Source organism: Bos taurus, chromosome 7, assembly GCF_002263795.3.
Source record: "Bos taurus isolate L1 Dominette 01449 registration number 42190680 breed Hereford chromosome 7, ARS-UCD2.0, whole genome shotgun sequence".
In the NCBI taxonomy this organism is placed as follows: Eukaryota; Metazoa; Chordata; class Mammalia; order Artiodactyla; family Bovidae; genus Bos; species Bos taurus.
In genome coordinates, this window is record NC_037334.1 from 30,365,348 (window position 1) to 30,386,440 (window position 21,093).

At 38.6% G+C, this 21,093-nt stretch overlaps 1 protein-coding gene across 6 annotated transcripts in view; it reads left to right on the top strand.

Moving 5' to 3' along the window:
• The window catches only part of CEP120 (centrosomal protein 120), an 83,709-nt gene that overhangs the window by 7,523 nt on the left and 55,093 nt on the right, over nt 1-21,093 (top strand). For 5 of the 6 annotated variants that reach the window (XM_059888285.1, XM_059888284.1, XM_005209108.5 and 2 more), the window contains exons 3-5: nt 250-406; nt 1,957-2,071; nt 6,982-7,123. In XM_059888285.1, the coding sequence (XP_059744268.1) occupies nt 250-406; nt 1,957-2,071; nt 6,982-7,123 (414 nt within the window). Of the gene's footprint in view, nt 1-249; nt 407-667; nt 777-1,956; nt 2,072-6,981; nt 7,124-21,093 lie in introns of those variants that run through there. The other variant, XM_059888287.1, reaches the window with a different exon arrangement.

Genomic DNA, 21,093 nt, shown 5'->3' on the forward strand with positions numbered 1-21,093 from the left:
ACCTTGGCTGACTCATTGCACATTAGTGTTAGAGAAGCACTAATTTATTAATTACAGCTTCCAATTTGACTAATGTTTTTATGAATCATGAATTTGAGTATATATGTGAGTATGTGCTAGTGAGTTAGTTTATGGAATACATGATAAGTTAACCACTGTTAACATGTCAGTTTTTAAAACTTACATGCCAAGGGACCGTATTTGATTTTTGTACACTTCCAGTTAACCTGTACAGTCTTTTTTTTCTAGGTCGCCATTTCCCCAAACGTCCAAAACATATGCTTATAGTAGAAGCAAAGTTTGATGGAGAGCAGTTGGCTACTGATCCTGTGGACCATACAGACCAGCCGGAATTTGCTACTGAGTTAGCCTGGGAAATTGACAGGAAAGCACTTCATCAGCACAGGTGACTGTTATTTTCAATCTGTTCAGCTGTTGTTTCAATTTGTGATGTGTGTGTGTGCACGCACATGTGTGCATGCTTGAAGGTACTGTGCTGTGCTTAGTTGCTCAGTCATGTCCAACTCTTTGTGGTCTATGGACCACCAGGCTCCTCTGCCATGGGGATTCTCCAGGCAAGAATACTGGAGTGGGTTGCCATGCCCTCTAGGGGATCTTCCCAACCCAGGGATTGAACTGGGGTTTCCTGCATTGCAGGTGGATTCTTTACCATCTGAGCCACCAGGGAAGCCCAAGAATACTGGAGTGGGTAGCCTATCCCTTCTCCAAGGGAACTTCCTGACCCAGGAATGGAACTGGGGTCTCGTGCATTGCAGGTGGGTTCTTTACCAGCGGAGCTACTGTATATGTGTGTGTGTGTGTGTGTATATATATCTAGGTAGGCTTCCCTGGTAGCTCAGGTGGTAAAGAATCCGCCTGCAGTGCAGGAAACCTGGGTTTGATTGGGAAGATCCCCTGGATTAGTCCATGAGTTTCTTTGAAATGGTATTAAATTCCTAGAGGAGACTAAAATTTTGCATTTAATCTTAGTGACTTCTGGAATATCTGCTCAGACAATGTCTTCATATTGAGATACTAGTGCCTGCATTGGTGTTTGTGTATATGATTGTGTTGTTATAAAGTGGCACCACTCTGTATTTAGTAGACTGAGAAAATAACACAGATAAATACATAAATGATGACTTTTGTGCCCAGTCATTCCATTAGATAATGGCAGTGATGGCAAAATCCAGTCAGCTTACTATGTATGTAGGGGTTCCAGACTCAAAAGAAGCCATGTTGCATAAGTCAAGCTCATGCTTACATGACCTTATCATGTATTACACTGAATTGTTTTTAACTTAATTTTAATGATCTACAATGTTATGACATTTAATTCTTAAGTTTCTTTCATTTTTTTTTTTTTAGCAACAAAGAGAGTTATAAGCATATAAATAGGGACTTCCCTTCCAGTGCAGGGGTGCAGGTTCCATCCCTAGTCTGGGAGCTAAGATCCATGCCTCAGGGCCATAAAACTAAAACGTTAAACAGAAGCAATATTGTAACAGATTCAATAAAGATTTCTTTCATCTACATAAAAAAAACCTAAAAAAAAGGCATATATATGTGTTTTTGAAGCTTTATGTGTGTAAGTCTAAGAAAAACAATTTAAAATCAGTCTTGAGGATTAATGGTAATTTTTGACTTTGAAAACATTCTGTGTGTCACAGAAGCTTGAGAAACATTGACCTAGATGTTAGCTTCTTGGATGAGAGAGACTTAAATGTTTTTTTTTTTTTTACATGTTTTGTGTATAGTTGGTATATAGATAAGTAGACATAATTAATAGTTCATGGAAGTTGAAGAGTTTTTTAGAAAGCACAGAACAGGTATAGGTTATCCAACAAAATAATAGTTGTCTTGAATAGTAGTAGTAAGTAGGTTTTTCAAAGCAAATAGAAAGTTCAGTATTAAGCAAAAGTGATTTTATTTATCACATGAATTGTTATGTTACAGGCTACAGCGTACTCCTATCAAACTGCAGTGTTTTGCCTTGGATCCTTCAACTTCAGCCAGAGAAACTATTGGTTACATTGTTCTAGACTTAAGAACTGCTCAAGAAACAAAGCAGGTACTGAGCTTTTGATGTTTTGTTATGGACTCTGCCAAACAGTTGGTTATTTTCAGTAGATAAGACATGGATGGAAAGGACATGGACTGTTAGACCTAATAGATCATGGGCTCGTACCATGGTATATGGTATGGTAGTTCTTAGTTCTTAAGCTGAATTTGGTTTAGAAAATCCTGACCTTTTGATCCTTCCTTTGACCTAGACCTATCTCTCAAAGAAACTTCTGAGTTCACATCTGTGTTCAAGTTGCTATTACCTTTACGTTTAACGTGTTCAGCTCCTGCACTTCACCTTCAAAGTGCTCCTCTTTTAGAGTTCCTTGCTTCAATGATGGTCACTGCTCTCCTTCTAGACGTCTTCCTTGACACTTCCTTTCCTGGCCTCCAGAGCCAACCCTTTCCAGTTGGTTTTCCCTCCTGATCCATCTAATATCCTGCATTTCATGCTGCCATCTCAAACTTAAGGCACTTACCGAGGCTGTCATGTTGTTCAGTCACTAAGTCATGTCCAACTCTTTGTGACCCCCATGGACTACATCACACCAGGCTTCCCTGTCCTTCATTATCTCCCAATTTTGCTCAGATTCACGTCCATTGAGTCGGTGATGCTATCTAACCATTTCGTCGGTGGTGCTATCTAACCATTTCATCCTCTGCTGCTCTCTTCTCTTTTTGCCTTCAACTGTTCCCAGCATCAGGGTCTTTTCCAGTGAGTCGTCTCTTCACATCACATGGCCACAGTATTGGAGCTTCAGTTTCAGCACAGTCCTTCTAGTGAATATTCAGGGTTGATTTCCTTTAGGATTGACTGGTTTGATCTCCTTGCAGTCCAACAACGGAATCTCAAGAGTCTTCTCCAGCACCATAATTCAAAGGCATCAATTTTTTGGCACTCAGCCTTCTTTATGGTCCAACTCCCTCTTCCATACATGACAACTGGAAAAATCATCGCTTTGGCTATATGGACCTTTATTGTCAAAGTGATGTCTCTGCTTTTTAACACACTGTCAAGGTTTGTCATTCCTTTCCTTCCAAGGAGCAAGCATCTTTTAATTTCATGGCTGCAGTCCCCTTCTTCAGTGATTTTGTAGCCCAAGAAAATAAAGTCTGGCACTGCTTCCATTTTTTCCCCCTTCTATTTGCCATGAAGTGGTGGGACCAGATACTATGATTTTTGCTTTTTGAATGTTGAGAGTTAAGCCAGCTTTTTCACTCTTCCCTTTCACCCTCATCAAGAGGCTCTTTAGTTCTTCTCTTTCTGCCATTAGAGTGGTATCGTCTGCATGTCTGAGGTTGTTGATATTTCTCATGGCAGTCTTGATTCCAGCTTGTGATCCATCCAGTCTGGCATTTCACATAATGTACTCTGCATATAAGTTAAATAAACAGGGTGACAATTTACAGCCTTATTGTACTCCTTTCCCAGTTTTGAATCAGTCAATTGTTCCCTGTAAGGTTCTGACTGTTGCGTCTGAACACGCATACAGGTTTCTCAGGAGACAGGTAAGGTAGTCTAGTATTTCCATCTCTTTAAGAATTTTCCACAGTTTGTTATGATCCATGCAGTCAAAGACTTTAGCCTGGTTAATGAAGCAGAGGTAGATTTTTTCTTGAATTCCCTTGCTTTGTCTACGTTCCAACAAATGTTGGCAATTTAATCTCTGGTTCCTTTGCCTTTTCTAAACCCAGCTTGTATGTCTGGAAGTTCTTGGTTCACATACTGCAGAAGCCTTGCTTGAAGGATTTTGAGCATAACCTTACTAGCATGCTAAATGAATGCAATTATACCCTAATTTGTACATTCTTTGGCACTGCCTTTCTTTGGGATTGTAATGAAAACTGACCTTTCCCAGTCCTGTGGCCATTGCTGAGTTTTCCAAATTTGCTGACATATTGAGTGCAGCACTTTAACAACATCATCTTTTAGGATTTGAAATACTCAGCTGGAATTCCATCACCTCCACTAGCCTTGTTTGTAGTGTTGCTTCCTAAGGCCCACTTAACTTCAGACTCCAGCATGTCAGGCTCTAGGTGAGTGACCACACCATTGTGGTTATCTGGGTCATTAAGAATTTTTTGTATTGTTCTTCTGTGTATTCTTGTCACTTCTTTTAAATCTCTTCTGCCTCTGTTAGGTCCTTACTGTTTTGTCTTTTATCGTGCCCATCCTTGCATGAAATATTCCCTTGGTATCTCTGATTTTCTTGAAGAGATCCCTAGTCTTTCCCATTCTGTTGTTTTCCTCTACTTCTTTGCATGGTTCATTTAAGAAGCCCTTCTTATCTCTCCTTGCTATTCTCTGGGAACTCTGCATTCAGTTGGGTGTATCTTTCCCATTCTTGCTTTTTGCTTCTCTTCTTTCCTCAGCTATGTGTAAAGCCTCCTCAGACAACCACTTTGCCTTCTTGCATTTCTTTTTCTTTGAGATAATTTTGGTCACTAACTCCTGTACAATGTTACGAACCTCTGTCCATAGTTCTCCAGGCACTCTGTCAGATCTAATCCCTTGAGTCTCTTCATCGCCTCCACTGAAGAATCATAAGGGATTTGAATTAGGTCATACCTGAATGGCCTAGTGGTTTTCCCTACTTCTTTCCGTTTAAACCTGAATTTTGCCGGCTTTCCTAGCATCCATCTAATTGGCGTTCCGGCTTCCTGCTGCTTGCATGCCTTTTGTATTAAGAGTAAGGGAACTTCGTGAAACACATTTGTTATGTAAATAGTATTCCCTTGGCAAGATGGTAAAACGACTCAGGGTCTTGATTATGCTTTTGTTATTGAAAGTCTTTTAAAGTATCTTACAACTTTTTTTGTATGTTATTGACTTTAGAAGTTCTTAGTTTCAGTTTTTCTTAATGACATTTTTTGGTCCTACTTTCTCCAGAAAATAAAGTAAAAAAATATTCTCTCTTATTTTAAAGTCCTTGATGGATTTGGATCTTAAAATGAGGATTCTGTGAAGAAAAATTTATCTGTTACTGACATTTCTGCTCCTGGTAGAAAAATAAAGGCATACTTCATTTTTATTGCACTTCAGTTTATTGTGCTTCACAGATATGCTTTTTTTTTTAAACCAGTTGTGACAACTGGTTGTCAAGGAGATCTGTTGGAGCCGTTTTCCAGCAGCATTTGCTCACATTTTGGTAACTGGAATATTTCAAACATTTTCATCATTAAAATGATCTGTGATCAGTGATCTCTGATGTTACTATTGTAAGAAGATTATGACTCACTGAAGGCTTAGCTGATAGTTAGCATTTTTTAGCAATAAAGTATTTTTTAAATAAGGTATGTACATTTTTTTTAGGCATAATGCTGCTGCACACTTAAACTACAATATAGTGTAAACAGAACTTCTGTATGCACTGGGAGACCCCAAAACTTCTACGACTCCCTTTATTACAATAGTCAGTTTATTGTGGTCATCTGGGACCCACCTTGCAGTATCTCCAAAAGTATGTGTGTAATTGCAAATAAGGCCGTCAGTCTGGCCCAAATTTGGAACTATTCAAAAGAAACTGAAATGCTTTATAAAAAGGACTTGTTTCTCCTCCATCCTTGGGTCACCTCTCTTCCCACCAAGTCCTAAGAACGGTTTTCCTTCTAGGCTTAGACCCAGAATACTTGTGTAGTTTCTTTGGTTAAAGAGAAGGTAACTCCTCTGAGGAGAAGGATGTCCGAGCCAAACTCTTGCCTCTAAATGCTCTTGGCGTGGCTTTTACCTGGTTAGTCCTTTAGGGCAGTTAGTCTTCATATTGGTGAACAGAGTTAAAAAGGAATGTTTCAAAGTTAGTTTTGGGAAAACTAAATATTGTCTTGCTTAATGTTTTTTGTTTGCCAGCAGAAATATTTGAAGTTGGATAGTAGAATATTTTAATTGTGAGGTAAATTGATTCTCTGTAAATAAACACAAACAGAAGAAACCAGATTTGTTTTCCTGAGTTAATACTAGAAAAATGAAATATATCATAAATTCTGTGAGCAAATAAAAGTCTTTTTTTTTAGGCTAATGCTTAAAGTTAGAAAATATCTGTTACAAATACAACAACAAACTATGAGTTTTTGCCTTAAAAAAAACTTGGTTATGGATTAAAAAAAATACGTATGGTTTATTTCATCCTATTTTACCTATAAACATAGTTTGAATATGAAGCTGCGGTTTTTGGTTTTGATCCCCAGTTCCTTTGCCTTTCTATTACAGTGTTCAGAGTAAGAATGCTGTTTATAGGCACTGGAATGGTGCCCCTGCGCTACTGGTACATGTGAGCATGGGCCATGAGATTTTGCAGGCTGATTGGGGTGTTAGGATTCTTGAGGTTACTCTTGGGTTTGAGGGGACGGGGTGGCTATTCAGGTATTTTAGGATTCCTCATTCTGTGAGAAAGCTTTTATATTTTGGTATCAGTCAAATACATGGCTCATAACCCAGAGCTCTACCACCGGACCTTACTTTAGTATTTTGTTTGTGCTTTTATTAACACTAAGCTTTTCTTTTCCTGATTTGATATAAACAGAACAAAGCAGAAATGTGGCAGGCAGAAAAGGTATAACAGAAAAAGTGAAAAACGAGCGGTTAGAAACTGGAAAACTGATAGTCTTTGTTGTTGTTATAAGGGATGAAGTAAGACCGATGATATGAGTGAGGATAGAAATACACATACCTGTTGAAGCATAGGAATAAAAACAAGCAAGGCAATCTAAACTTTAGCTTGTTTTTTTTTCCAACAGGAAACTCAGTTTCCTAAGCAAGATTCATTTCTTTTGAGGAAAATGTGGGGGAAAAATACTTTAAAAGAGGAGGAAGTTCTGAGAAGCTACAGGAAATATATTTACAACCTTATAGAACATTTCCCACTACTGTTTATTTCCTATTAACTATTAAGGAGTTTTGCTTTCTTTGTTACTCTCTAGGCACCAAAATGGTACCAGTTGCTGAGTAATAAATACACCAAGTTCAAGTCTGAGATACAGATAAGCATTGCTTTGGAAACAGACACGAAGGCACCAGTGGACAGTTTTAAAGCAAAGGGAGCCCCTCCTCGTGATGGAAAAGGTTTGTGCATCATCTCTAAGGTTATTCTCTGAGATGTACACCTGTGGACTAGAATTTCAGGAAGGGAGGGGTGGCGGTATTATAGGGAGACAAATGCGAGGGTGTGAACTGATTTTACTCCAGAGCACCAGACAAATGCTGTGACATTGTTACACATGAACACTTGTTTCTCTTTGCTGTTGTCTTCACAAATTAGCAATAAGGAAAGATTGTGTTTTCAGTGTTTGATATACAGCAGAATAAAGCAGAATTTTGTATTGTTTATAAAAATTGCTTCTTAGGAAAATTTTCTTCCTTGGATGAGTGCAGGGAAACCAAAAATGTCTTTATTGGTCTCTATTAACTCAGCTGTAGTTTAAGAAAACCTTCATTTTTTCCCTTTATTTTGTATTTAATAAACTTTTGTTGTTTTAGAGCTTTTTTAGGTTCACAGCAAAATCAAGTGGGAAGTACTGAGTGTTCCCAAATACCTCCCCCCTCCCCCCAGCCCTCCTCACCACTATCAGCATCTCCCACCAGAGTGGTACATTTATACAGTTGATGACCCACACTGACACATCATCACTCAGTGTCCGTAATTTATATTAGGGTCTGTCCTTGGTATTGGACATCCTATAGGTTTTGACAAGTGTGTAATGACACATATCGATGGTTGGAGGATCCTACAGAACCGTTTCACCGCCCTGAAGATCTGTTTTCTGTTTGTTCTTCTCTCCTTCCCCTCTCACCCTTGGCCACTACTGATCTTTTTACTGTCTCCATAGTTTTGCTTTTTCTCGAATGTTGTATTGTTGGGATCGTGTAGCATGTGGCTTTTTCAAATTGGCTTCTTTCACTTGGTAGTATGCATTTAGGCTTCTTCCGTGTCATTTTGTGGCTTGATAGGTCATTTCTTTTTAGAGCTGAATAATATGCAATTGTTTGGATGTACCAGTATTTATTTATCCACTCAAGCTATTGAAGAATATCTGAGTTGCTTCCAAGTTGGGGCTCTTAGATATAGAACTATTACAAACATCCTTGTGCAGGCTTTTGAGTGGGCCTGAGTTTTGAGTTCATTTGGGCAAATACCAGACAGCATGATTATTGGATCGTATGGTAACAGCATGCCAAGGTTTATTAACATAAGAAACTGCCATGTAAGAGTGTATGGTAAGAATGTTTAATTTTGTAAGAAACCAACAAACTTTCCTTCTAAAGTGGGTGTACATTTTCCGTTTCCACCAGCAGTGAGTGAGAGTTTCTGTTGCTTCACGTCCCTGACAGCATTTAGTGTTGTCTGTGTTTTGGATTTTGTTCATTTTAGTAGGTACGTAGTGGTGTCTCATTGTTTTATTTGCACTTCTCTAGTGATAAATGATGTTAACATCTTTTCATGTGCTTATTTGCCATCTGTATATCTTCTTAAGTGAGGTGGCTGTTTAGGTTGTTTGCCCATTTTTAATTTTTTTTTTTTTTTTGCATTTTAAGTGTTCTTTGTATATTTTGGATAATAGGCCTTTATCAAATGTCTTTTGCAAATATTTTTTCCATTCTGTGGCTTGTCTTCTTATTTGTTTGACATTGTCTTTAGCAGAGCAGAAGTTTTAAAATTTTAATGAAATCCTGCTCATCAATTCTTTCACAGATTGTACCTACAGTGTTGTATCTAAAAAATCATTCCATAACTATGGGCATCCAGGTTTTTCCTAGGATGTAATAGGGTTTGGTCTTTTAGGATTTAATAAAGGTTTGTATTTTACACTTAGATCTATGAACCATTTTGAGTTAACTTTTGTGAAGGTTTTGAGGTCATACAGACCTTAAAATAAGTTTGTGTTCATTTTTTTACACGTGGCTGTCCCGTTGTTCTAGGCACCACTTGTTGAAAGACTGTCTGCTCCATTGTGTTGTCTTTGCTACTTTGTCAAACACCTGTTGACAGTGTTTATGTCAGTCTATTTCTGGGCTCTCTGCTTCACTGATCTTTGTGTGTTTCACTAGTACCACACTGTCTTAATTACTGTAGCTTTGTAGTAAGTGTGTAGGTTGAGTGGTATCAGTCGAGTGACTTTGTTCTTCAATATTGAGGTGCCTATTCTGGGTCCTTTGCTTCTCTGTTGAAACTTTAGAATCATTTTGTCCTTATGTCCACAAAATAACTCGTTGGAATTTTGATTGGGATTGTACTGATTGTGTAGATCAAGCTGGAAGGACTGACCTCTTGACAGTATTGAATTGTTCTACTCATAAGCATAGAATTTAGCTTAATTTATTTAGTTCTTTGTTGTTATTTATCACAGCTTTATAGTTTATCTTGTATAGATCTTCTGCATGTTTTGTTAGACTTATTTCTAAGTATATAATTGTTTTGGGTGCTGATGTAAATGATATCTTATTTTGATGGTACATTGAAAAATTTTATTTGATGTTGGAGTATATAGTTGATTTAAAGTTTTGTGTAACTTTCAGGTGTTAGAGCAAAATGGTTCAGTTATATGTATGCATATATCTGTTTTGCAAATTATTTTCCCATTTAGGTTATTACAGAATATTGAGTAGAGTTCCCTGTGCTATACAGTAGTTCCTTGTTGATCATCTGTTTTAATTATAGTGTGTTTATTTAAAATTTGGGATTTTAAATAAATCCACCTTATCCCCAATTCCCAGTTTCTCTCCCTCCCACCTTTCCCCTGGTAAGCATGAGTCAATTTTTCTATGTTTGTGAGTGTTAAGTTCAATTGTATAATTTTTTTCAGTTTCTGCAATAAGGGGAATTGTATAATATTAGTCTTTGTCTGACTTCACTTAGGATGGTAATCTCTATAAATAGCATTATTTCATTCTTTTAAATGGCTGATCAATATTCCATTGCATGTACATACTCTGTCTTTATCCATTCCTCTGTCAGTGGACCTTGGGTTGCTTCCATGTCTGGGCTCTTGTAAATAGTGCTGCAGTGAACATGGGGTGCATGTATCTTCTCAAATTATGGTTTTCTCTGAATATATATATGCCCAGGAGTGGCTTCCCCCATGGTGCTAGTGGTAAAGAACCCGCCCGCCTGTTTAAGAGACGTAGAGACAGGGGTTTGATCTCGGGGTTGGAAAGGTTCCCTGGAGGAGGGCATGGCAACCCACTTCAGTATTCTTGCCTGGAGGATCTCATGGACAGCGGAGGCTGGCAGGCTGCCGTCCATGGGGTTGCAAAGAGATGGACACGACTGAGCGGCTTCACATGCACATAGGCACACACGTGCCCAGGAGTGGGACTGCTGGGTCATGTGGTAGCTCTATCTTAGTTTTTTAAGGGATCTCCATACTGTTCTCCATAGTGGCTGTATTACTTAATATTCCTAGGAAAACACTGTAGAAGGGTTCCCTTTTCTCTAAACCCTCTCCAGCATTTATTGTTTATAGACTTTTTTTAATTAATTTTTTTATTGAAGGATAATTTCTTTACAGAATTTTGTTGTTTTCTGTCAAACCTCAACATGAATCAGCAATAGGTATACATATATCGCCTCCCTTTTGAACCTCTCTCCCATCTCCCTCCCTATCCCAGCCCTCTAAGTTGATGCAGAGCCCCTGTTTGAGTTTCCATTGGCTGTCTATTTTATGTATGGTAATGTAAGTTTCCCTGTTACTCTTTCCATACATCTCACCCTCTCCTTCCCTCTCCCCATGTCCATAAATCTATTCTCTATGTCTGCTTCTCCATTGCTGCCCTGAAAATAAGTCCTTCAGTATCATTCTTCTAGATTCTGTATATGTGTTCAGTTCACTTCACTCACTCAGTCGTTTCTGACTCTTTGTGACCCCGTGGACTGCAGCACGCCAGGCTTCCCTGTCTATCACCAATTCCCAGAGCTTACTCAAACTCATGTCAGTCGAGTTGGTGATGCCATCCAACCATCTCATCCTTTGTCATCCCCTTCTCCTCCTGCCTTCAGTCTTTCCCAGCATCAAGGCCTTTTCAAATGAGTCAATTCTTCACATCAGGTGGCAAAAATATTGGAGTTTCAGCTTCAGCGTCAGTCCTTCCAATGAATATTCAGGGCTGATTTCCTTTAGGATTGACTGGTTGGATCTCCTTGCAGTCCAAGGGACTCTCAAGAGTCTTCTGCAGCACTACAGTTTAAAAGCTTCAGTTCTTCAGCACACAGCTTTGTTTATAGTCCAACTCTCACATCCATACATGACTATTGGAAAAACCATAGCTGTGACTAGATGGACCTTTGTGGCAAAGTAATGTCTCTGCTTTTTAATATGCCGTCTAGGTTGGTTATAACTTTCCTTCCAAGGAGTGTCTTTTAATTTCATGGCTGCAGTCACCATATGTGGTCATTTTAGCTCCCAAAAATAAAGTCTCTCACTGTTTCCACTGTTTCCCCATCTATTTGCCATGAAGTGATGGGATCAGATGCTGTGATCTTAGTTTTCTGAATGTTGAGTTTTAAGCCAACTTTTTAAAAGAGGCTCTTTAGTTCTTCATTTTCTGCCTTAAGGGTGGTGTCATCTGCACATCTGAGGTTATTGATATTTCTCCTGGCAATCTTGAGTCCAGCTTGTGCTTCATCCAGCCCAGCGTTTCTCTTGATGTACTCTGCATAGAAGTTAAATAAGCAGGGTGACAATATACAGCCTTGCTGCTAAGTCACTTCAGTCGTGTCCGACTCCGTGTGACCCCATAGACGGCAGCCCACTAGGCTCCCCCATTCCTGGGATTCTCCAGGCAAGAACACTGGAGTGGGTTGCCATTTCCTTCTCCAATGCATGAAAGTGAAAAGTGAAAGTGAAGTCACTCAGTCGTGTCTGACTTATATCGACCCCATGGACTACAGCCTACCAGGCTCCTCCATCCATGGGATTTTCCAGGCAAGAGTACTGGAGTGGGGTGCCATTGCCTTCTCTGTATACAGCCTTGAGGTACTCCCTTTTCCTATTTGGAACTAGTCTGTTGTTCCATGTCCAGTTCTAACTGTTATATATGCACTAGAATATGATATTTATCTTTCTGTTTTTGACTCATTTCACTCTGTATAATAGATTCTAGGATCATCCATCTCATCAGAACTGACTCAAATGCATTCCTTTTTATGGCTGCATAATATTCCATTGTGTATATGTACCACAACTTCTTTATCCATCCATCTGTTGATGGACATCTACATTGCTTCAGTGTTCTAGCTATTGTAAATAGTGCTGCAATGGAACAATGGGATACATGTGTTTTTTCAGTTTTGGTCTCCTCAGGGTATATGCCTAGGAGTGGAATTGGTAGGTCATATGGTGGTTTTATTCCTAGTGTTTTAAGGAATTGCCATACCGTCTTCCATAGTGGCTGTATCAATTTACGTACCCACCAACAGTGCAAGAGTGTTCCCTTTTCTCCACACCCTCTCCAGCATTTATTGTTTGTAGACTTGTTGATGATGGCCATTCTGACCAGTGTGAGGTGATATCTCATTGTGGTTTTGATTTGCTTTTCTCTAATAATGAGCGATGTTGAGCATCTTTTCATGTGTTTTTTAGCCATCTGTATGTCTTCTTTGGAGAAATGTCTGTTTAGGTCTTTTCCCCACTTTTTGATTGGGTGGGTTGTTTTCCTGGCTTTGAGTTGTGTGAGCTGCTTGTATATTTTGGAAATTAATTTTTTCAGTTGTTTCATTTGCTATTTTTATCTCCCATTCTGAGGGTTGTCTTTTCGTCTTGCTTATAGTTTCCTTTGCTGTGCAAAAGCTTTTAAGTTTAATCAGGTCCCACTTGTTTACTTTTGTTTTTATTTCTGTTACTCTAGGAGGTGGATCACAGAGGATCTTGCTTTATATGTCCTCGAGTGATCTGCCTATGTTTTCCTCTAAGAGTTTTATAGTTTCTGGTCTTATATTTAGGTCTTTAATACATTTTGAGTTTATCTTTGTGTGGTGTTAGGAAGTGTTCTAATTTCATTCTTTTACATGTAGCTATCCAGTTTTCCCAGCACCATTTATTGAAGAGGCTATCTTTGCCCCATTGTATATCTTGTTTGTCAAAAATAAGGTCCCCATAGGTGCATGGGTTTATTTCATGGCTTTCTATCTTGTTTCATTGGCCTATATTTCTGTTTTTGTGCCAGTACCATACAGTCTTGATGACTGTAGCTTTGAAGTGTAATACTGTAGCTTTGAAGTCAGGAAGGTTGATTCCTTCAGCTCCATTCTTCCTTCTCAAGACTGCTTTGGCCATTTGGAGTCTTTGTGTTTCCATATGAATTGTGAAATTTTTTGTTCTACTTCTGTGAAAAATGCCATTGGTAATTTGTTGGGAACGCATTGAATCTGTAGATTGCATTTGGTAGTATAGTCATTTCCACAATATTGATTCTTCCTACCCAGGAATATGGAATTTGTTTATGTTGTCTTTGATTTCTTTTATTAATGTCTTATAATTTTCTGTGTACAGTTTTTTTGTCTCCCTAGGTAAGTTTATTCCTAGATATTTAACTCTTTTTGTTGCAGTGGTGAATAGGATTGATTCCTTAATTCCTTTCTGATTTTTTATTGTTAGTATATAGAAATGCTAGTGAATTCTGTGTATTGATTTTGTATCCTGCAACTTTGGTAAATTCACTGATTAGCTCTAGTAATTTTCTGTTACTATCTTTAGGGTTTTCTATGTATAATATCATGTCATGTGCAAACAGTGAGAGCTTTACTTCTTTTCTGATCTGGATTCCTTTTATTTCTTTTTCTTCTCTGATTGCTGTAGCTAGGACATCCAGAACCATGTTGAATAATAGTGGTGAAAGTGGACACTCTTGTCTTGTTCCTGATGTTAGGGGGAATGCTTTCAGTTTTTCACCATTGAGAATAATGTTTGCTGTAGGCTTATCATATATTTTCCCTTTACTATGTTGAGGTAGGTTCCTTCTGTGCCCATTTTTTGAAAAGTTTTCATCATAAATGGGTGCTGAATTTTGTCAAAGGCTTTTTCTGCATCTATTGAGATGATCATATGGTTTTTATCTTTCAATTTGTTAATATGGTGTATCGCATGGATTGATTTGTGTATATTGAAGAATCCTTGCATGCCTGGAATAAACCCAGCTTGATCATGGTGTATGAGCATTTTGATGTGTTGCTGAATTCTGTTTGCTAAAATTTTCCTGAGGATTTTTACATCTATGTTCATCAGTGATACTGGCCTGCAGTTTTCTTTTGTTGTGTTGTCTTTGCCTGGTTTTGGTATCAGGGTGATGGTGGCCTCGTAGAATGAGTGTGGAGGTGTTCCTTCCTCTGCAATGTTTTGAAAGAGTTTTAGAAGGATAGGCATTAGCTCTTCTCTAAATGATAGAATTCTCTTGTGAAAATATCTGGTCCTGGGCTTTTGTTTTGGGGGAGTTTTTGATCACAGCTTCAGTGTCAGTGCTTGTAATTGAGTTGCTCATAATTTCTATTTCTTGTTTGTTCAGTGTTGGAAGATTGATCTTTTCTAAGAATCTGTCCATTTCTTCCAGGTTATCCATTTTATTGCCATATAGTTGTTCATAATACTCTCTTAAAGTCCTTTGTATTTCTTCATTGCTGTTGTAACCTGTCCTTTTTCATTTCTGATTTTGTTGATTTGATTCTTCTCTCTCTTGCTCTTGATGAGTCTGGTTAAAGGTATCTCAATTTTGTTTATCTTCTCAAACAACCAGCTTTTAGTTTTATTAATCTTTACTATTGTTTCTTTTATTTCTTTTTCATTTATTTCTGCTCGGATCTTTATGATTTCTTTCCTTCTACTAATTTTGGGGTTTTTTTGTTCTTCTTTTTCCAGTTGTTTTAGGTGTAAAGTTAGGTTGTCCATTTGATGTTATTCTTGTTTCTTGAGGTAGGATTGTATTGCTATAAACTTCCCTCTTAGAACTGCTTTTGCTGCACCCCATAGGTTTTGAGTTGTCATGTTTTCATTGTCATTTGTTTCTAGAAATTTTTTTATTTCCTTTTTGATTTCTTCAGTAACCTGTGGGTTATTTAGAAATGTGTTGTTTAATCGCCATGTGTTTGCATTTCTTACAGTTTTTTTTTTTCCTGTAATTGATATCCAGTCTCATAGTGTCGTGGTTGGAAAATGCTTGATACGATTTCAATTTTCTTAAATTTACTGAGGTTTGATTTGTGACCCAAGATATGGTCTTTCTTGGAGAATGTTCCATGTGCACTTGAGAAGAAGGTGTATTCTTCTGCATTTTGTTGCAGTGTCCTGAAGATACAATCTATGAGATCCATTTCATCTAATGTATCATTTAAGACTTGTGCTTCCTTATTAATTTTCTGTTTTGATGATGTGTCCATTGGTGTGAGTGGGGTGTTAAAGTCTCCTAGTATTATGGTGTTACTGTCAATTTCTCCTTTTATGTCTGTTAGTGTTTGTCTTATGTATTGAGGTGCTCCTATGCTGGGTGCATACATGTTTACAGTTGTTAAGTCTTCTTAGGTTGATCCCTCGATTATTATGTAGTGTCCTTCCTTATCTCTTGTAATATTCTTTAAGATCTATTTTGTCTGATATGAGGATTGCTATGCCAGCTTTCTTTTGCTTCCCATTTGCGTGGAATATATTTTTCCATCCTCTCACTTTCAGTCTATACGTGTCTTTAGGTCTGAAGTGGGTTTCTGGTAGACAGCATATATATGTGTCTTGTTTTTGTATCCATTCAGCCAGTCTGTGTCTTTTGGTTGGAGCATTTAATCCGTTTACATTTAAAGTAATTATTGATATATTTGTTCCTGTTGCCATTTTCTTAATGATTTGGGTTTGACTTTGTAGATCTTTTTTCTTTTCTTGTATTTCTTGACTATATAAGTCCCTTTAACGTTTGTGGTAAAGCTGATTGGTGGTACTGAATTGTCTTTAACTTTTGCTTGTCTGAAAAGCTTTTTATTTTTCCATCAATTTTGAATGAGATTCTTGATGGGTACAGTAATCTTGGTTGTACTTTTTCCCTTTCAGTACTTTAAATGTATCCTACCATTCCCTTCTGGCCTGCAGAGTTTCTGCTGAAAGATCAGCTGTTAAACGTAAGGGGTTTCCCTTGTATGTTACTTGTTGCTTCTCCCTTGCTGCTTTTAATATTCTTTCTTTGTGTTTAGTCTTTGTTAGTTTGATTAATATGTGTCTTGGTGTGTTTCTCCTTGGGTTTATCCTGTATAGGAGTCTTTGTGCCTCTTGGACTTGATTGACTATTTCTTTTTCCATGTTTGGGAAATTTTCAAGTAAAATCTCTTCAAAAATTTTCTCATACCCTTTCTTTTTCTCTTCTTCTTCTGGCACCCCTATAATTTGAATATTGGTGTGTTTGATATTGTTCCAGAGGTCTCTGAGAATATCCTCAGCTCTTTTCATTCTTTTTACTTTATCTGCTCTTCAAAAGTTATTTCCACCATTTTATCTTCCAGCTCACTGATTCGTTCTTCTGCTTCAGATATTCTGCTATTGATTCCTTCTAGAGTATTTTTAATTTCAGTAGTTGTGTTGTTTGTCTCTGTATGTTTATTCTTTAATTCTTCTAGGTCTTGGTTAATTGATTCTTACATTTTCTCCATATTATTTTCAAGGTGTTTGATCATACTTACTATCATTATTCTGAATTCTTTTTCAGGTAGTTTGCCTGTTTCCTCTTCATTTATTTGGACTTCTCTGTTTCTAGTGTGTTCCTTTATTTGTGTAGTATTTCTCTGCTTTTTCTTTTTTTTTTAACTTATAGTGTTTGAGGTCTCCTTTTCCCAGGCTTCAGGGTTGAATTCTTTCTTCCTTTTAGTTTCTACCCTCTTTAGGTTGGTCTAGTGGTTTTTGTAAGCTTTGGGTAGGGTATAATTTTTGTTTGTTTTTCCTCTGATGGGGAAGGCTGAGTGAGGTGGTAATCCTGTCTGCTGATGATTGGGTTTATATTTTTGTTTGTTGTTTAGATGAGGCATCCTGCACAGGATGCTACTGGGAGTTGGGTGATGCTGGGTTGGGTCTTGTATTCTAGTGATTTCCTTTGTGTTCTCACTGTTTGATCCTCTCTAAGGTTAGTTCTCTGGTAGTCTAGGGTCTTGGAGTCAGTGCTCCCACTTCAAAGGCTCAGGGCTTGATCTCTGGTCAGGAATGAAGATTCCACAAGTGGTTTGTTATGGCATTAAGTGAGATTAAAACAAATAATCCAAAAATGAGAAACCAAAGATAAACCCCAGACAAATGGCAGTGACAAAATCAGGCAAATAATAATTAAAATATTGGAATATACACATATACATATACACCCATGAGAAAAGTCAAAACAGTCCCACAAAAATAAAGTATAGTAGATTGACCAGATGAACAAAGGAAATCAGAAACTATATTTACCAGTTAAGAACAAAATGAACTAAAGCACAAACTGGAAAACAAAACTAAAGCTAGGTGCCAAGTGGGTAATAAAGCAATGAAAATAGAGCTAACAAATATGTTGAGAGGAAGGGAAAGAAAGGAAAGATATAGAAAGTTAAATAGAGGTCGATGAAGAAGATTTATATACATTAAAGTTTAACTGCAAGGGGAAAAGAGCAGTAGGGAAGGCAAACAAAGGAATAAATGTAGAAAAAAATATAGGTTTAAAAAAATTAAAAACTAAAATTATAAAAAAGAATAGAAGGAAAAAAAGAAATGGAAGCAGAAAGAAAAAAGGAAAAAAAAAAAAAAAGGAAACTCCATAGACCTGCAAAAGCCCAATTTAGAGGGAGAGGTTTATATCAGCAATAAAAAGTGTGACTGAATATACACATATACATATTCACCCAATAGCAAAATCAAAACAGTCCAACAAAAATAAAGTTCAATAGATTGACCCAGCAAACAAGGAAACCAAAAATTATATCTACCAGAGCAAAACTAACTAAAGCACAAACTGGAAATCAAAACTAAAGCAAGGTGCCAATTGGGGAATAAAGCAATGAAAATAAAACTAACCAATATTTTAAGATGAAAGAAAGAAAAGAAAAAATAGATACACAAAGTTAAATAGAGATAGATAAAAAGATTTATATACATTAAAGATTAACTGCAAGGGGAAAAGAACAATAGGAAAAGCAAACAAAGGAATAAATGTAGAAAAAATAACAATAGGTTTAAAAAATTAGAAATTAAAATTAAAAAAGAAAAATAAAAGGAAAACTCCACAGAATTGCACAAGCCCAGTGTAGAGGCAGAGGTTTATAACAACCATAAAAAATGTGAATGAGAGGGGGAAAAAAAAAGCTCAAAAGCTTAATTAGATTTCATAGTGTCAATAAAATCAACAACTACAACGGGGGGGGGGGGTGTAGAAAAAAATCCAAAAGTATCTACAGAACAAGTCAAAACATAAGAATAATTAATGTTTTTCTTAAGTCACTGCTGTCGGAGTCTTTTCTCTTGCTGGGAGTCACAGTCTACCTCACCTCCCTAGGATGCCCTCCAACACTGTGCTGACTGATCTCTGAACCTGCTGTGGGCACAACTCAGATTGTAATCTGGTCCTACTCCTGTGTGTTCTTGCCTCCAATGTCCCCAGCTATCAGAACTAGTGTGTTTTCTTTTGTGGGAGCTCTCAGTGACCTTTTATATATTCCATAGACACATAGTCTTCCTAGTTGATCGTGTGGATTTAATTTGCAGCTTGTATAGCTAGCTGGTGGGAAGGTTTTGGGTCTTCTTCTTTAGCCTCACTGCCCCTGGGTTTCAATTGTGATTTTATTTCCAGCTCTGCATGTGGGTTGTCCACTGGGGCTGTTGTCCACTGTTGCTCCTGAGGCTGCCCTGGAGGACTTGGGTTTGCCCCTGTGAGGGCCAGGTGTAGAGGTGGTGCAGCTGCTTGGGTCGCAGGGGTTCTGGCAGCACCAGGTACTCAGGGGAGTTGGTGGCTAGGGCAGCAGGAAATATAGTGCTCTAGAAGGGTATGGCAACCAGTATTGGCCCACATGCTCTAGTATTCTTGCCTGGAGAACCTGCCTCCCTGACAGAGAAACCTGGCAGGCCACGGTCTACAAGGTCTCAAAGAGTCAGACACTACTAAAGTGACCCTGCGCGCATAGATGCAAGATTTTTTTAGCCTGTGGCAGCTCTGCCCCAGTTAAGAGTTGAGTGTGAAGGTGGTGCAGCTGCTTGGCTTATGGGGATCCTGGTGGCACCAAGTGTGCAGGGACAGGGACTGCCTCTGCCTTAGGAGTTATGGCCCTACCAGAGTCTTTTTTCCCAGCCTCTTGTAGCTGGCGATCAGAAGGCCTCTTTGACCTGTTTTTCTCTGTAGCTCCGCCTATTCAGGCAGTTAGAGGGCTCCCTTGCCTGGGATCCTTCTCTGTTGTTCAGTGCCACAGGCACTTAGAAGGGGCCCCCCTGGCTGGGGTCATACTCTGTAGATCAGTGCATCAGGCACTTAAAGGGGCACCCTGGGTGGGGTCCTACTCTGTAGTTCAGTGCATCAGGCATTTGATGGGCCAGCCTTTCTGTTGTTCAGCTGCCAATGCTGGTGTGTGGGGAAAGAGAGGCTCTGGTGATGGTCCACCCCTTACTCTTGACTCAGCAGTATCGCCTTGCTTCTGTGGCTTTTATGCTTTTACGGCAGCTTTCCTCTACAGGCATTTCCCACCACAGTCTCCTCCCTCATATCCCCTTGATCTGTCTCTCCACAGTCAACAGCAATCCTCGCCCTGGGATTGCTCCACAATCCCTAAACTCCACCTCCCAGCTGCTACACTTTCCAGGGGACTTGTGTCCCTGTCCAGGGTATGTCTTGCTGCAGCGAGGACTGTCTGATTCTCATTCCATTTAGCCTGCCACAATCAGCTGTTTCAGTCAGCCTTAAATGTTCCTCCTCTGACTCAGACAGTTGCCCCAGTGTGGGGATTGGACTCCTGCTTCAGTTCCCCCACCTGCCGAGGGCAGGTCCAGTCCTACTGATACTCCTGTTTTCCCCCTAGCTCCTTCCTCCTCCTGAGTTTTGTATGGTTCTATATATTCTTTTCCACAGGTCAGGTACTCCTGTCCACTCTCAGCTGGTGTTCTGCGTGCACATCTGTGTCTGAAGGTGTATTCCTGATGTATCTGTGGAGAGAAATGGATTCCATGTCCACTTACTCCTTCACCATCTTGTTCTTTCCTTTATAGACTTTTTGATGATGGCCATTCTGACTGCTGTGAGGTGATACTACATTGTAGTTTTGATTTGAATTTCTTTAACAATTCATGATGCTGAGCATCTTTTCATGTGCCTCTTGGCCATCTGTATGTCTTCTTTGGAGAAATGTCTATATAGGTCCTCTATATAATGCCTATGTAGGCCCATTTTTTAAAAAAGATTCATTTATTCATTTAGTTTTGGCTACACTGGTCTTCTTTGCTGTGTGTGTGCTTTCTCTAGTTGTGGCAAGCAGGGACTACTCTTCGTTGCAGTGCATGAGCTTCTCATTGCAATTGCTTCTCTTATTAGGAGCACAGGCTCTAGACTTGTGGACTTCAGTATTTGTGGTGTGTGGACTCAGAAGTTGTGTTACATGAGTTTATTTGTTCCATGGCATGTGGGCTCTTCCTAGACGAGGGATCGAACCTGTGTCCCCTGTGTTGGCAGGTGGATTCTTAACCACTAGACCACCAGGAAAGCCCCTGCTGACCATTTTTTTATGGGGTTGTTTGTTTTCTTGATATTGAGCTGCATAAGCTGTTTGTAAATTTTTGGAGACTAATCCCTTTTTGGTCACATCGTTTGCAAATATTTTCTGTCATTTTGTGGGTTGTCTTTATGTTTTGTTCATGGTTTCTTTTGCTGTGTAAAAGCTTCTGTGTTGAATTAGGTCCCTTTTTAATTTTTTTAAGTTACTTTTTATTGGAGTATGGTAGATATAATGTGTTAATTTCTGCTGTATGGCAAAATGAATCAGTTATACACATATGTAGATCCTCTTTTTTTAAGGTGCTGTTCCCATATAGGTCATTACACAATATGGAGTAGAGTGCTCAGTGCTACGTAGT